This window comes from Ascidiella aspersa, chromosome 1 (assembly GCF_963924565.1).
Source record: "Ascidiella aspersa chromosome 1, kaAscAspe10.2, whole genome shotgun sequence".
In the NCBI taxonomy this organism is placed as follows: Eukaryota; Metazoa; Chordata; class Ascidiacea; order Phlebobranchia; family Ascidiidae; genus Ascidiella; species Ascidiella aspersa.
Genome location: NC_139447.1, coordinates 25,479,868 through 25,494,897, shown reverse-complemented (window position 1 = coordinate 25,494,897; position 15,030 = coordinate 25,479,868). Strand labels below are relative to the sequence as shown.

Below are 15,030 nucleotides of genomic sequence, written 5' to 3'. Positions count from 1 at the left end.
ACACGAAGATGTTATTTGCATTCCGTTAACACGCCTATGCTAAACGATTCTATGGCCAGGCGATGTGTACAAAAGCCAAACGAGACTTAACGAAACCAACTTAACTGAACTGAATGCAACTGGACAATGGCTCAACTGACTCAACTAGAATAATGTAACTGACAGAAGTTATTATGCGGGACTGTTAGTACTGTCCATGGACCTTAACCTATTCCTGTAAGTTGATTGCCGTTCTGATGTGATTCAATAAAGATACGTTCAATACCAAGCTGTTGGAACACGCAACCTTTTAATCAACCTTAACAAACGAACTCGGATTCAATCTTAGCAGAAACCAGCATCAGTCTTTAAACTAATTCAGTTTAGCCCTGCACATTCATTGCACTTTATTTTAATTTTTTGTGGAATAGAATTTTTAAATTGGCTCATCTTGGAAAGGCCCACGTACCAAATGTGCTACTTAGAGCCATTCGAACTACCGGTATTTTTTTCGCGCTTGGCGCGTAAATTTTTTTCGTTATTTAGTATGTTTTACATTATGGCATGGCAGTGTTGTGGCAATCAAGACGCCCGGGATAAAATCAAATATCCTGAATCCGCCACAGTTTTCGTATAGTGGTTTTACGTAGTGGGCCTTTAATAGCCCTTCATCCCATTTTTCACACAGGATTGTAGACCAAGCTGCGTGTTTTTGCTTAAGACTAAAAATAACATAGGCCTAAACCTTCTACATTGCCAAGTACCAATTTAAAATAAATTTAGGGACTGTTGATTGAGAAACTTTTTTATTTTTGGGCATGTTTGTGAAAGTTGACACGAGTTTCATGCATATGCTTTCCGGGGTCCTAAACATTATTTACGTAATTTTCGCTAAACATGTATTAAAGTTTCCCAACGGCAATTTGTAACAATAATCACGGTCAAGAAAAAGTTTAAGGTTGTCACCATAGTCTTGATATAACTATTTTGCAACTTGAACCGCCAAAAATTATGTTTTTATTATCGCGCAGACATTAAATCTATATGGAAGCAGTATTCAACTGGCAGTTTTTAGCCTACAACAACCGAAATAAAAAATCTATGAATTTCAAACGGCAATTATCCTGTTTCCATAATGACGCAAAACATTTAATTTGGCAACTTTCAACTAACGACGTTTTTCAAATCCCTTCGAAGCTTTTCATAGTTATTTTACCGTTTTGTCAATTGGAAAAACCTTGTATTTGGAGAACGCGTATTTTGACTTCGAGCTCGCTTTGTAATTTTTGCCTTTTCGGGTCTACCACTCAACACTTTCGTAACCCGAGGCTCAGAACGCCAAGCGCTTTCAGTTGAATCGCCCGGCCGTGAAACACGTCGTGTTTTTCGCAACCTGAGGGCACGCTCGATTTAGTCAGGCGTGTCTTACTGCCTCTTCACAATCTCGGCTCTTTCTTTTCTCATTTTCGCTTTGTTCCATCAAATACAGCAGCCGAGCAACTTTAAGGGCGGATCCCAGCGAAACAGTTTGTACACCACCTAAACCTTGGTAAGTTGTATTAGGTTCAGTTTTACGAAGCTTAGACGAGGAATTTAAAAAAATTAATACCTATTAAACGTTATGGCTGAAGCTGATAAAATTAGGTATTTAAAAAAGTAAATTGTATTTGTTATGTTGCTGGCAATTGGCAAGTTGGAATACATTTAGTACGTACTTACTGTTATTTTGTACAATTCAAAAGCCGTGTGTAAAAATGCTTATTTACACTGTACGACCTGTTGTTACGGTAATTGCGTAATAACAGTTAAACGATACAATGGGTTGGAGAATAAATATTAAGTATTATTTCAAAAAAATGTTTTAACGTTTTTTTCTCAAGACATACAGATTAAGTCCCTCATAAAATGAGAGATGCAAAAATCTTTATAGAAAGTGTGAAAACTATTTTGGCAGACGCTCAATCTTTGAAAACTTTATCCAAGTCAAAACAGGATTGCAGCTAAAAATAACCAATATATTTGGTTTTCTTACACATTTTATTCGAGTTAAATGAATTTATTAAATGAACGCCGGTCAATATATATTTAAGTTTATAAAACGAGGTTTTACCTTAAAACTTTCTACAAAACCGCGATTGTGCTTGAATAAAAAGGCTTTGAATCCAGTCTGGCGACTAACGTGTTTCAATTCAGATTCCCCACGCAAGACCATTGTTATTCGTCGTTTGAGCTCGACTGAAAAGAACCACCGAGATGGGAAAATCCACGATTGTGTGTGCAGCCGCTGCTGGCCTGGGCCTCATCAGCTTCGTGTTTATTCTCGTTGCGATTTGCACAAACAATTGGCTGGTTGAAAGTAAGTTCCATGTTTTCGAAATTTAAGAATAAAAACTTCTCTAATAAAGCCGGGCCAGGGGCGCCCGCAGAAACTTTTCAAGGAGGGGGCAACCAGGGGCGTAACCAGAAAATCAAAAAGGGGGGTCCTGAATTTTCAACTTAGGGAATTCCCGTATTTTTCGTCTGACGTTAATGAATACTGACGTCATAAAACAGTGACAGTATGACGTCATAGAATGGTGATTGCAAGACGTGATAAAAAAAATAATCAGAAACAGCCAAATACGTCCAGCAAAAGCGACCACGTGCGTCATCGACAATCCTGTCAGGCGCCAGCTGCGAAATCACGGTGTGCAATCGTTTTAACTTCAGGCAAAAAAAACAAACCAAGACCGTGAAATAGGTGTGATTAATTTTGGTAGAATCACACATAATTCGACTATCAGCAGCGCAGTTTTCAGTTCCATGAACGGAACGAGCGATAAATTACAAGCACTTCTTTCGTCACCTGCAACTTTCACCACCTACTAAACGAAGATGTTTTTTTCCGGGTGTTATTATGCCACGATTAGCGCAACATCTGCGCCAAGCTGTGTGCCAAGTCAGCTAAATTACAAGCTGCGGTTGAGGGGAAATAAGTTGTGTCCATTGCACACTTAGCACGTGGTCTTAGAGCAGGGGTCGGCAACCCCTGGCACGCGTGCCACTTTTGGCACGCGAGATGTTTTTGCATGGCACGCCAATTGATTTAACGCGCACGTTATATCACCTTAAGAAAGTGCAACCATTACATCACTAACACTAGCGCTAACTAAATCGTTGCACACATTGCCAGTTCGTGTCACAAATAAGTGTCTTAACTGTTGTATTTTAAATTACTTTTTGTAGGCGTTATACTTGTTGTTTACCACTAACCGTTTGTATTATGTCACAATGCCCCACTTTGGCGTAACGTTTACTACGATAAAGCAGAGCATTTTACATCATTGGTTCTCAACCGCCGGTCCGCGTCAACTTTCTTGCCGGTCCGCCAAATATAAAATATAAATATATTACAAAAAGCAAAATGTTGAAGACGGCTTTTTGTCCATCAAATTTAGAACTTAGCCAGTTCCGTTATTTGCAGCATTTTGACGTAACGTAGAGTTAATGGTCTACTTTGGACTTTATCGTACGTACCAATGCTGCAAGTGTTGTGCCCAACTTTTTAAAAGTAGGCTACAACTTGTTTAAGTCTTAAACTTTAAGACCAGTTGTACGTGAAAAACTTCAATAGAACCACGGATAACACGTATGATATCAAAAAGACAGCAGCAAATTTCTCATTGCATTGGAGTTTTCGTTATTTGCCTAAGTTGCATATTTTTGTTATAATTACATTTTGGGTTGATTTTAATTTTTGAAGGTCCACCGGTCCGTATGCTAAAAAGATAGCAGCTTTGACAACCACTGTTCTACATTAAAAGTAAAGACGTGTGTTTGTGTGCGACTGAGAAACCAACCAAAAAGCGAAACCGATAGTTAACACTTCTAGGTATCGGCTTAAAAGCATCGAAGTACATTTAAAAAATATACGTAAATTAGATGTCAAATCACAGCAGGGCTGCTGAGTCGGACTCGGGACCCGAGGGGACCAGGTGAAGCTACCAGAGTCCGACGTGTGCGCATGCGCAATACCAAACTTCGTTACTGATAGGCAGCAAACTGTAAATTGCCATGACCCTATGAGTGGATTGCGGAGTATCCACATTAATTTAGTTACGTAAATTGGTGAAATACAGAGACTGAGTCGGAGTCGGGTTGTTTTTAACCAACTCCGCATCCCTGATTGCGCGAAACCAAACATAGAAAAATGTTTGGCACGCGAGTTGTTCATATTTTGACATTATTCATAAATTGGCATACTGCGTTCGAAAGGTTGCCGACCCCTGTCTTAGAGTATGCCTAAAGAGCATAATTTTGCGTTAACCATCATTACTTAAAAATGGAGACTTCGAAACGCGCACGACAGTCACCATTATACCTCCTTAAATGTGCTTCAGTTAAACAAATGTCGATGTTACACCAACATTGGATATTAGCGCACAGACCGAACAGCGAGGAACATATTGCGTATAACTCGACGTTTTTCAGCGAGAAAAAAATAAAGAAGGTTTGACTTAGCGTTGTCAATTGTCGAATACACACCGATCAGTCAACCTAAACAAATAACGAAAGAGAAAAACTTCCAGCGTTTACGGTCGACCAAACAAAAGACGAAAAACGGCGTTTTGCACTCGATTTTGGTTTCGCATTAGATTAAGACGCGTGACCCAATTACTTAAAAAGCACACCGCTTCGAACAATTTGTTAAACCATGACAAAAACGAACAAAAAACGATAATATCACTTACAAAAAGGGGGTAAGAACTCCCGCCCCCTGGATGCGCCACTGGGGGCAATGAATAATGTATAATATTTTTAACCTTCATAAGTAATACATATTACACTTATAATAATACTAATAATCGCATTTTGAAATTCCAGGGGGGGGGGGCGCCCATGAGCCGGGCATATTGCTTTTACGTACTCTGTGTTCAAATCGCGCAGAAATGTCTTTACTGATTCTTATATCACGTATATACTTAACAGTTTTTAGGGTGGCATCGTGCCATATCCCCATTTTAGATTTTTTACTCTTTTGGTATAAAATCTTAAAATTGAAGACAAAACTGCAACAAGGACTGTGCTATTTAGATGGAGTAACGCGTGGACGCTTGCCATGCTGCATTCGTTATCACGGCCACTTGGCTTCCAAATGCGAGTATGACGTTTTAATTGATTTTTTAATAGCTTTGTTCAGCCAAGAAAAAATATTTCACATTGTTAACAAGAGGCAATCACTGCCTTGCTTACCAGTGCCGTAGCCAGGCGAAAAATTTTGGGGGGCCAAAAAGTTTGAACTTTTTTGTTTAGCTTTTGACTTTTGTCATTTGTAACTGCCGTAACGAACACAAATAACAATGTTAGCAAACTGTTTCGAGCAGCAACTGACTGAGAGTTAACGCAATACTCAAAAAACATTCAAAGGGCAAAAACTGTTTAAAAGTAGTAAAACTACATTAATGTATAGCAAACGTAATATTAACTACATCGTTTGTGACGTAACAGTGCATGACAATTGAAGGTGTGGCTTGCCTGTGATCGACTGTTGTGGTACTGCTCACAAATGCTAAAAAAAACAAATTATTAAGAGTGAAATATCTATCAATTTTGGGGTGGGGCATGGCCCCTAAGTACCCCCAACCCCCCTGGCTACGCCTATGCTTCTTACAAACCATCGTAGCTGCACTACTGCCTATAGAAATATCCCTATTTTTCGCAGCAGTGACGTGCGGTGAAAACTTTTTTCGAGTCACATTTTTCTTTAACAACCACAAAAACGGTATCGTACAACTAAAAATAAAAAAGTTCGAACTTTTTTTGTTTAGCTTTTGCCATTGTATGAACTGCGTATTGAAAACCAAAAAAAATAGCTAGCAAACCGTTTCGAGCAGCAACTGACTGAGTTTTAGCGCAATACTTAAAAATCATTCAAAAAGCAAAAACAAAAATGACTGAAAAGTAGTAAAACTGTACTAACTTAGCAAACGCAATAATGACTACATCGTTTATGACGTAACAGTACATGACAATTGAAGGTGTGGCATGCCTGTGATCAACTGTTGTGGTAGGATACTGCTCATAAAAGCTGCAAAACAAATTAGTATTAAGAGTACAATATTTATTAATTTTTGAGTGGCCATGGCTCCCCTGGCTACGCCTATGACAGCCACACATCCACTCCTTTTTTACCAAGCTCTTTGAAAGTTGTGCAGTTGCGTGTTATTGTTTTTGTCCAGTCGTCTGATACAAAACTTATAAATTTGCAACAGGTCTGCCTATATTTATGACTTCAACTTTAGAGCTTTACACTACAAGAAGTCAATGTACACGCACTATGCGGCATTCAAGCTCGACAAAAAAGGTTTCATAGCGCGGACGTCGGCATGCCTCAAATCATAGCTAAATCGTTCATCATGTTTTCCGAGAGAATTGGCGAAAGAAAAAGGCACGCATAATGCAGTGTATGGCACTTTTGTGATCTGAAGAGGGGCACAGATTGGCGCTGCCTCTCTTAGGGTATTTTAATGATTTTGACCGCGTGAACGCTTAATATAAATAACGTAACAGAAATAAAAAATAAATTAAACACGCTTAAGTATAGAAGCGTGAAATTTGCGGTAGAGATTTAACTTTTGCTTGATATATCTTTTGCTTTGCCAGATGTTGGTACTGCCTCACCTGCCTCCCCTGACTGCACGTCCCTGTTTCGCCGACATTTACAACATAAGTTAACGTGTTTTAAATCTGCCAGACGCAAACGTTTAAGTGGAGCGAAGCGGTAAAATTACGAAAATATTAACAGTTTTGTCACACAGTTCTTACAACTTTAGGAAAACAAATTAATTGATTCCTAGCAAACAGTGCGCTTAAGCAGATACCGAAATTGTTATCTGCACTTAAGTCCGCCGTAGCTAAAAACAATCGTTTACAAACAGTAACAATAATTGTGCATTTCCCCACTAATACTTTTCAAAAGAACGTAATACCACATTGGAGCCTACCCGATGGTTTTATTTCGTTATTCGATGTTCTTTGACATGTTTAGAAATAATCTAAAAATCATACGAAAATAATGCTAATAAATGTTTCCTTATAAAGAAACATGTGCTTGTTTTGTAGGTTCCAGCACTACTGGCTTGTGGCAATTCTGTACCGGCAATAATGAATGTGTCAACTTCTCTGTTGGACAAGACAGGAAATACAGAAACTACGGTGAGAAGTTTGTTATTAAAGGATCGACAAAGTTATTATAAAACTCATAAAGATGTTGGATATAATGTCGATTGCCGTTAAATATATAAAGATAATAGAAAAACGGAGGCCCACAAATAACAAGCTTTCTATTGCAAAGCAGCATAAAACTGACTTATTACTTTTCGTAAAAAAGCTTTATCTTTTAGAGCGACTAGGCTACTTATCTTGCAAAACATAAATAAGCCCATTCAAAACTTGACCACATTGAAATTTTAAACCCAAGAAAATCGGCATTTGATGATATATATAAAGTGAGATTTCTGTTAAATGAAAATATAAATGTCGGTGTTTTTAACAATAAGCTGCCCTTATGTTTCCAGTGTCCAGTTTGTTAAAATTGATAGTTTTGCCAATCTACACCAAACAAACTTTACACCAAATATTAGAAACATACAGACTATTAATCCAGCCGTCAAAAGCTGAAAGGTTGTACACCCCTGCTCTATAGAAGCATAACGTAAAAAGCGTGTATTAACAACTACCAGTGATAAACAATTACGCCGCAGAACAGTGTGCTGATCTTTTGGTCTCAGTAGACGGTAACCCTGCCTTTTCCAAATTATCCAATTTAGAAATGGTTCGTGGCTTTGGAGTGTTGGCAGTAGCCATGGTGTTTCTCGGGTTCGTTTTTACAATTGCAAGCGTGGTCAGAGGTGCCCTATCAAAGAAGAGTATCTCCGCATCCATCATGGCTACTTTTTTTCTTATGGGAGGTAAGTCAATGACTTTTAAATCATCAAAAGTATTTTCACTGGATAGCAAAATCCGTAAATGTGCTTTGTTGCTTGAAGCCTTATAGTTTCTGAAGCTCTCTACACCAGTGGTTCTCAACCGCCGGTGACGGTCCGCATCAACTTTCCTGCCGGTCCGCCAAATATATTACAATTTTATATCTTAGTTGCAAAATGCAAGATGTTAAAAGCTTGTCCATCAAGTGTAGAACTTTTTTTCCGTAATTTGCTGCATTGTGACGCAACATAGAGTTAATGGTCTACTTTGGACTTTATTGTTCGTCACAATAGTGGAAGTGTTAGGCTACAACTCGTCTAGGACTCTAAGCTTTAAAACCTATAGGTGAAAAACTTCAATGAAACACTTGAAACGCGTATGATATTAAAAAGACAGCAGCAAATTGCTTTTAAATTGACGTTTCCATTCTTTGCTTTAAAGTTGCATATACTTTTGTCGTAATTACATTTTGGGTTGAATTTGATTTTTGAAGGTTCACCGGTCCGCAAAACTTGTTTTACAATTTTACCGGTCCGTAAGCTAAAAGGTTGAGAACCACTGCTCTACACCATTCGGCCAAATCAACAACGTTTAGTTTTGTTTATAATAAATATTAAAATTAAACGTGTACTGTATACTTACGCCACAAAATATGGGTGATGCTTTGTAAACGTTAATAATAATTTTTACCACATTTAATGCGTCAGGTGTTTTCTAATAAAAACAATTCTTTGTTTTGCAGCCTTTTTTGGCGTGACTTGTCTCGGTTTATTCACCAACATCTCGTCTGCCAATCCGTCGTGGGGATATTCGTACGGTTTGGGATGGGCATCGTTCCCCTTTTCTCTCATTGCCGGTGCACTTATGGTCCACGCTGAATTCACCAGCAAGGAATAGAATACCAAGGAAGCACAACTCAAGTTGCAACAATTTTTAGCCGAACGATTTTAGATCTTGTTTGATGAAAAGCCAATTCTTAAAACGCATTTTGAATTTCGCTTTATTACTCTTTACTGGTCGCCGCAGCTTACTTATATTGTGATTTGTATAGCTCCTTTAACTAAAACTAATGTTGTGCCTTTCGTGTAGCGTAAGATTTTATTGTTTTTATCATGGATCGAGTTTCCCCCAGAAAATGATCGGATTTGTTTCCGTGAGCAAATAATTATCGTAAACGTTACTGATTAAATTGTGTTTTTAATCATTTTACCCATGTCTGTTATATGTAGTACACCTTTACCTTTAACCGCAATAAATTTAACAAAAAATCTAATCCCCATAAAAGGTGTGTAGTTATTATTAGCAGGCCTAAGTGTATGTTACCCGTCGTAGCGTACATGTTAGTTGTGTATGGTGCGGTTTTGCAAGAAAGGTTAATTGCCAATGGTCGTTGTCAAACAAGCTCATTCAAATAAAAATAGTGTCTGACACTTAATTTATTCTTTTTTTTTCGTAAAGAAGTTATTATTAATAAAGTTACCTCCGTTTCTATAGTTTTGCCCCCCTAATGTTGCGAGAGGTAAAAATGCCTAGTTTCGTTTTAAATATTTTTCTATTATTTTTTACTTCATATCCTTGTATGCCTATTATATATGAGAAATTACCTAAGTTTTAGGAAATTTTAACCCTTCCGAGGTAAATACCACAGAAATGAGTCAAAATGTTGTTACTTATCATTGTGTAAAAGCGTTCAAAACCAAAATTAACAGAAAACGGCACTTCTGTTTACTTTACATTGGCAAATCTTGTATCTAAAAGAAGGCGTCACGCATTCGTTCATAAGAGATTCGCCAAATTATTGCTAGATATGGTATCGTACAATTTGTATAGTAGCCTATAAGTATCCTATTCTGTCACATTCAAGTCACTGTAACAGAATATAAGAAACAGGAAAATACGATTTATATTATCAAGTCCGGGTGTGCAACATTAAACCAACAGCCTAATATGTATCCGGATCAGCCCACTGGCCTAATACTTGTATGCGGATTATACCGTGGGCCAAAACGTATTTCTCATCGACCAGATTCACCTTACGTGAATTGTTGGCAAACTAAATCTTATCCACGTACCGTACGTATAACAAATACTAATTTTACATCCATGAGTGTTGACACTTGACAGGTCACGTAGGCCTCCTTGAGCAATTTGCAAGTAAGCGAGAACATATCAAACAGAATTATTACTCCATTTCTTATTCGATTTGCTGATATAAAGATTGATAATAATTGTCCGATAAACACGTTTTGTTCAAATTGGCCTTAAAACAACTCGTCGACGTCAGAGTAGCCTATATTCGTATCGCGTGCATAAAACTAAAAGCCTGTTGTGGGCTACATAATTTTCGCTCTGCCGGTCGCATTTGGCCGCCGGCCGAAGGTTGCCCACCCGCGCATTAAGTGGTTTGTATAAAATATTGTGTGTCAGTCACGGCAAAAAGTAGTTTTAAAAATTATATGATGCGCTTCACAATTTAAGAACCTCTGCTTTATGTGTAATTGTGCAATGCACAAGCTAGGCCTTATTTTGTCGTGGTTATTACTGAGTATTTGGCTTTAATATTTTGTTGGTTTTATGATATGACAGATATTCTAAATAGATATTGTCACTTTGTAGATCTTACTATGTGTTCCCCTTATCAGCGTATAGCTCGGATAGATATAAATTAATTAGAATTCATTAAGACTTGATTACTGTTTATTGAAAGAAATACTTTAACATTTCATCAAAAGTTAATATGGAATTGCACCGTTCCACATTTTAACTGAGTCAAGTGTTGCATACATACTGCTATGGTGTTTCGTATAAGAATATTGTTGAAAACGATGTATTTTTCTATAAAAAAATAATTTCTATGTTAAAAAAATCTCCCTATTCATGATCGTAATTATTCGCCAGTTAAACTGTAATTTCATGTACTTTTATTACGACTTTACATATTTCCTTCAAGGACACATTTTTTTTTTGTTAACTTACTTTATTTCTAAGCAAGTTGACTGTGGTTTAATAAACTGTTGCAAAACAAGCGTGAAACATAAAGCAATTAACAAATTTTATTTTTAACGACTTTAGTATAACGCACAGATGTTAGTTAAGGTTAAAAATCATTTAGTAATCAACAACTGACATCCAGTGGAGTTCGTTGGTCATGTTTAAAATTTTAATTGTGGTCTTATGATAGGAGGGGCGGTTAAATCCACGCACCCAAACAACAGAAGTAGAGTGTCCTCTCCGTTTTACATGCAGTGTTGGTAAAAGCAAGAAAATGTTTTCTCAATCGGGGAAAAAGGTAACAACAGCGTCGCCCAGGTGCAGAAGCCGCTGCGTTTAGGACCTTGAACGTGAACGGGATCGGGAACGACGCGGGGATCTTGAGAGCGATCGGCGCGGCGAATAAGATGGCGACTTGCGGTTTCGTCCTCTGCTCCGGCTTCGACTTCTGCTGAAAGAGCGAGATGCACGACGCGGACTCGGGCTGCGGCCTCTTCCCTCGCCACGAACGCGGATGTAGGCGGTCTCGCCCTGTAAAGGGTATCGGTTATGGTGAAATGATTAAACGAAAAAAGTCCGACGAAGAGAAAGTCAACTTTACTTCCAGGTAAGGTTTGATGAAAATGTAAACCATTGCGAATTAGGATTACTGATATAGAGCTTTAAGCCATAAAACATTATTATTTTGTAAAAATAACCAAGTTACTCTGATACTTAAAAAATGCATTTAGAGATCAAAAAAATAACAGCAACAGCTTTTTAAAATATTGCCGACCATCGAAGTAAAAAACGTAAAACGCACCTCATGAGATCGAAATTTGGTGTCATCCAAATGCTTGATGGCAAACTTCATATCATCTTTACTCATGAACTCCACAACACCGGTGCCATCCCGGTAGACATCAGAGTAGCACACGTCTCCAGCCTCTCTCATGTGGTCCTTTAAATCTTGCCAGCTTCCACTTGCAGGGAGTCCTGGTAACAGAGATAAGCAAGTCAGCAATTTTTTATTTTAACAAAAAAGTCTGTCAGTTATAAGATAACAATGATTGCAATAAACTAAAAAAATGTAACTATTTTTAAAGCGTACAACATTGCAAACTTGGATCCCACTGTTTTAACTAGTTGATTTACATTTTGATAATCCCAATAGCAAATCAATGATTATATAAATCTAGGGTTCTCGAACTGTTTGAGTCACAGTGAGTCCAACACCCCATCTTGCTAAACCTGTAGCTATAGCTTGAAGGTTTTGTCCTCCAAATTTAAGTACTTATATTTATAAATAAACTAATGCAAAAATGCAAATACTAGTCAGTTTTGGGTTGAAACTCTATGGAAGCGTTCTTTACCTTCAACAACAACTCTGTACTCAGTTCTCTTCGATGGAGGTCCAGGTCGACCACGGACATAACTGGACCTACCACCACCACCACCACCACCGGAGAAGCCAGCAGAGCTGCGAGGTCGCTCTACTTTAAGGCGATAACCATCGAAGTTGTAGTTGTTACGAGCTCTGACAGCATCATCCGCATCTCTGTTTAATTCATTTAGAGTAAGGTAATGTAGTTTACATCAGACTGTATTAGTAGTGTGTACACAGTATAACTCATACAAAAATAGTTTAACTCAATCTCTCCAGTAAATTTACTTCTTGGTAATGACTCTTATTAGTAACAAAGTTTTCTAAAATAATTTTTTTATTTGTTTAGACAACAGAATAACATGACAACAACAAATGTGCGGTTTTGGTTCCCAATTAACTTTTGTGCTATTAAAAGTGGGTTCCTAGTGCTCCACTACTCCAAATCCTTCCAAAGTACACCGTTTGGCTTTTTCCATAATTCCTATTTCTCTTATTCCAAAGCCTCCAATCCATTTCCTTCCATTAAATCCGACTTTTAAGAGTAAAATAAAATTGCTCAATAAATTTAGTTAAGCAAATCGCAATTTAAAATAATATTGTGAAATTTAATCCCCCAAAAAATATATTTTAGTAAGAAAAACTAAACTTTAGACACTCTTATTATCCACTCAGTGTAGTAGTAACCTTACATAATATGAAAATAAAACACAATACATATAATTACTGATTAAAGCGTTTTTTCAGTATACTAACAAATCTGTGTGAGGATTTCCTCGTTTATTTTTTTATTATAAATAGTGCTTTGATGGTTCCGGATTAGAATTTATTAAAATAATTAAAAATGCTTAGATTAGTTCCATAATTTATCCCTAGGCAAAATTGTGGTGTAAATATACACATATGCAAAAGCAGTTTATTGTTAACAGGGATTGCAAAAATACTTTTCAGCTGGGTAACCAACTTGAAAATTCATACTTTGGTCCCAGGCTCTTTTTTTCAAATATGAAAAAACAATTGTTTACTGACTGTGAGATTTGTTGTACAATACAAATTATGTTTTAAATGTGTAAATATTACAGAAAACAGAGAAATCACAATTTACAGCCAATGCAATCAACAAGCTATCCACACGGTAAACATATATTTAACTATTCAGTTAATACATTACAACCTTTACCCAGTTGTTTCAGGATAGGAAAAACGTAAAATTCAAGTTTATATTATGTTAACAAACAAATTACCGGCAATCTTCGTAGTCAATAAAAGCAAATGGTGCACCACGGGTATTCTTTAAATCAATATGGCGAATGCTGCCATATTTGTAAAACATATCATCTAGCTCTTGTTCACGAATGTCGGGCGGCAGATTTCCGACATAAATGCGGCAATCTGTTGATCCTGCGCGGCTTCCCATTGTTGCTAATTGTTACAGTTTTAATATTTGCAGTAGAAAGTAAAACCTATTTAACATAAAAATGTAAATAACTACTTTGATACGTTTGAAAACTAAAAGTCAGCACAAGCAAGTTTCACTAAAATCGTACAAATACATCACAACATCGGTGAACAACCAACATAAAACAAGCGTCGACGCGAAAAGGCTGCTTCGAGTCTTTGAAACGTCACGAAAAGATATGCGCCAAGGATTGTGGGTAAACACCATAGAAACAGCATATTTCTAAACAGCCTGTGTCAAGGATCATCAGATGCAATTCGTTTTATTTGGCGGACCAAAGTTGCAATAGCGTATCCAGATTTAAGTTTAGGTTGACATGTTACGCCATTTTACGTCCAATACTAGTTTAAATCCAAAGAAACGTGCTGTTCTAGAAACAACTTCTATGCAATTATGCTGCACAATCTAAGTTAATGGAGCGAACCGCGCAAAAAAAAATTATCGTTTATTAGTTTTCGTTCACCAACGTTTACCTTGGAAGTTCACTCAACGCATTAAGCATATAAAAAGATTAGCGCCATATTTTACTCTCCCCCTAAATGACTATACCGTAAACACGTAAAAAGTTACAAAGCTCTGCAGAAAACTTAGATTAGTTAATATATTGTCAAAAAAGTTGAATAGGTATTCATTACGATATTTTGGCCCTATTCCAAGGCTGTAAAAATTGCAGTAAACAGATAATTTGGCATAAATTGTATTTTGTTGGGTATCGGAGTCCACACAGCTCTAATTGGCTGTGGACACAAAATAGGTGAAAATATTACAGGGTGCCTTTTCCATGCATTGGCAAATACAAAACATACCATGAAACCAAGAATATTTGCGCGAAGCGCAAAAAAAAATTGTGTTTTAGTTAAAATGGACATAAAATAAAAAAAAGGTTTTTGGCGGGTACCGGTAATTAAAGCATCAGAGGAAACAAATGTAGCCTACTGTGTGGCCGGTCGATTTGATCGCGGGCGAATAAAATAAGACCGCGGGCCAATAACGCATGTGATCGACTGTTGTGGTACTGCTCTAACTGCTACAAAACAAATTATTAAGAGTAGGCCTAGGCTAAGTTACAATATTTGAAAATTTCGGAGAGCATGGACCTTTTGGCACTTCTCTGGCTACGCCAATGCATAAAGTCTAAAACATAACCTTAAGTCTGGTAAATGATTGACTAAAAGTGTTAATGATTAAATATTATAGTCTTATGTTGAAACCATTCAGTGGTGTGATTAGGCTAAATATAAGCCTCTGCATGCGACTAGCGCAGGAAATATAA

General features: G+C 37.2%; 2 protein-coding genes across 2 annotated transcripts; one reads left to right on the top strand and one right to left on the bottom strand.

Moving 5' to 3' along the window:
- Positions 1-1,408: 1,408 nt before the first annotated feature.
- Positions 1,409-9,217, top strand: LOC146168523 (uncharacterized). Its single transcript, XM_083388893.1, has 5 exons — positions 1,409-1,528; positions 2,173-2,335; positions 7,081-7,173; positions 7,788-7,928; positions 8,687-9,217. The coding sequence occupies exons 2-5, from the start codon at positions 2,233-2,235 to the stop codon at positions 8,839-8,841; spliced, it is 492 nt and encodes a 163-aa protein (XP_083245019.1). The 5' UTR covers positions 1,409-1,528; positions 2,173-2,232; the 3' UTR covers positions 8,842-9,217.
- Positions 9,218-10,983: 1,766 nt separating this feature from the next.
- Positions 10,984-13,782, bottom strand: LOC146168522 (serine/arginine-rich splicing factor 1-like). Its single transcript, XM_083388871.1, has 4 exons — positions 13,543-13,782; positions 12,288-12,472; positions 11,738-11,910; positions 10,984-11,466 (listed from the first exon to the last, which is right to left on the bottom strand). The coding sequence occupies exons 1-4, from the start codon at positions 13,713-13,715 to the stop codon at positions 11,272-11,274; spliced, it is 726 nt and encodes a 241-aa protein (XP_083244997.1). The 5' UTR covers positions 13,716-13,782; the 3' UTR covers positions 10,984-11,271.
- Positions 13,783-15,030: the final 1,248 nt, after the last annotated feature.

Excerpts from the sequence above, each read along its gene's own strand:
- LOC146168522 (XM_083388871.1), bottom strand. The coding sequence starts at position 13,715 with ATGGGAAGCCGCGCAGGATCAACAGATTGCCGCATTTATGTCGGAAAT. Across the intron at positions 12,473-13,542 it reads ATTGACTACGAAGATTGCCG|AGATGCGGATGATGCTGTCA; the intron begins GTAATTTGTTTG and ends TGAATTAAACAG. Across the intron at positions 11,911-12,287 it reads GTACAGAGTTGTTGTTGAAG|GACTCCCTGCAAGTGGAAGC; the intron begins GTAAAGAACGCT and ends CTCTGTTACCAG.
- LOC146168523 (XM_083388893.1), top strand. The coding sequence starts at position 2,233 with ATGGGAAAATCCACGATTGTGTGTGCAGCCGCTGCTGGCCTGGGCCTC. Across the intron at positions 2,336-7,080 it reads AAACAATTGGCTGGTTGAAA|GTTCCAGCACTACTGGCTTG; the intron begins GTAAGTTCCATG and ends CTTGTTTTGTAG. Across the intron at positions 7,174-7,787 it reads CAGGAAATACAGAAACTACG|AAATGGTTCGTGGCTTTGGA; the intron begins GTGAGAAGTTTG and ends TATCCAATTTAG.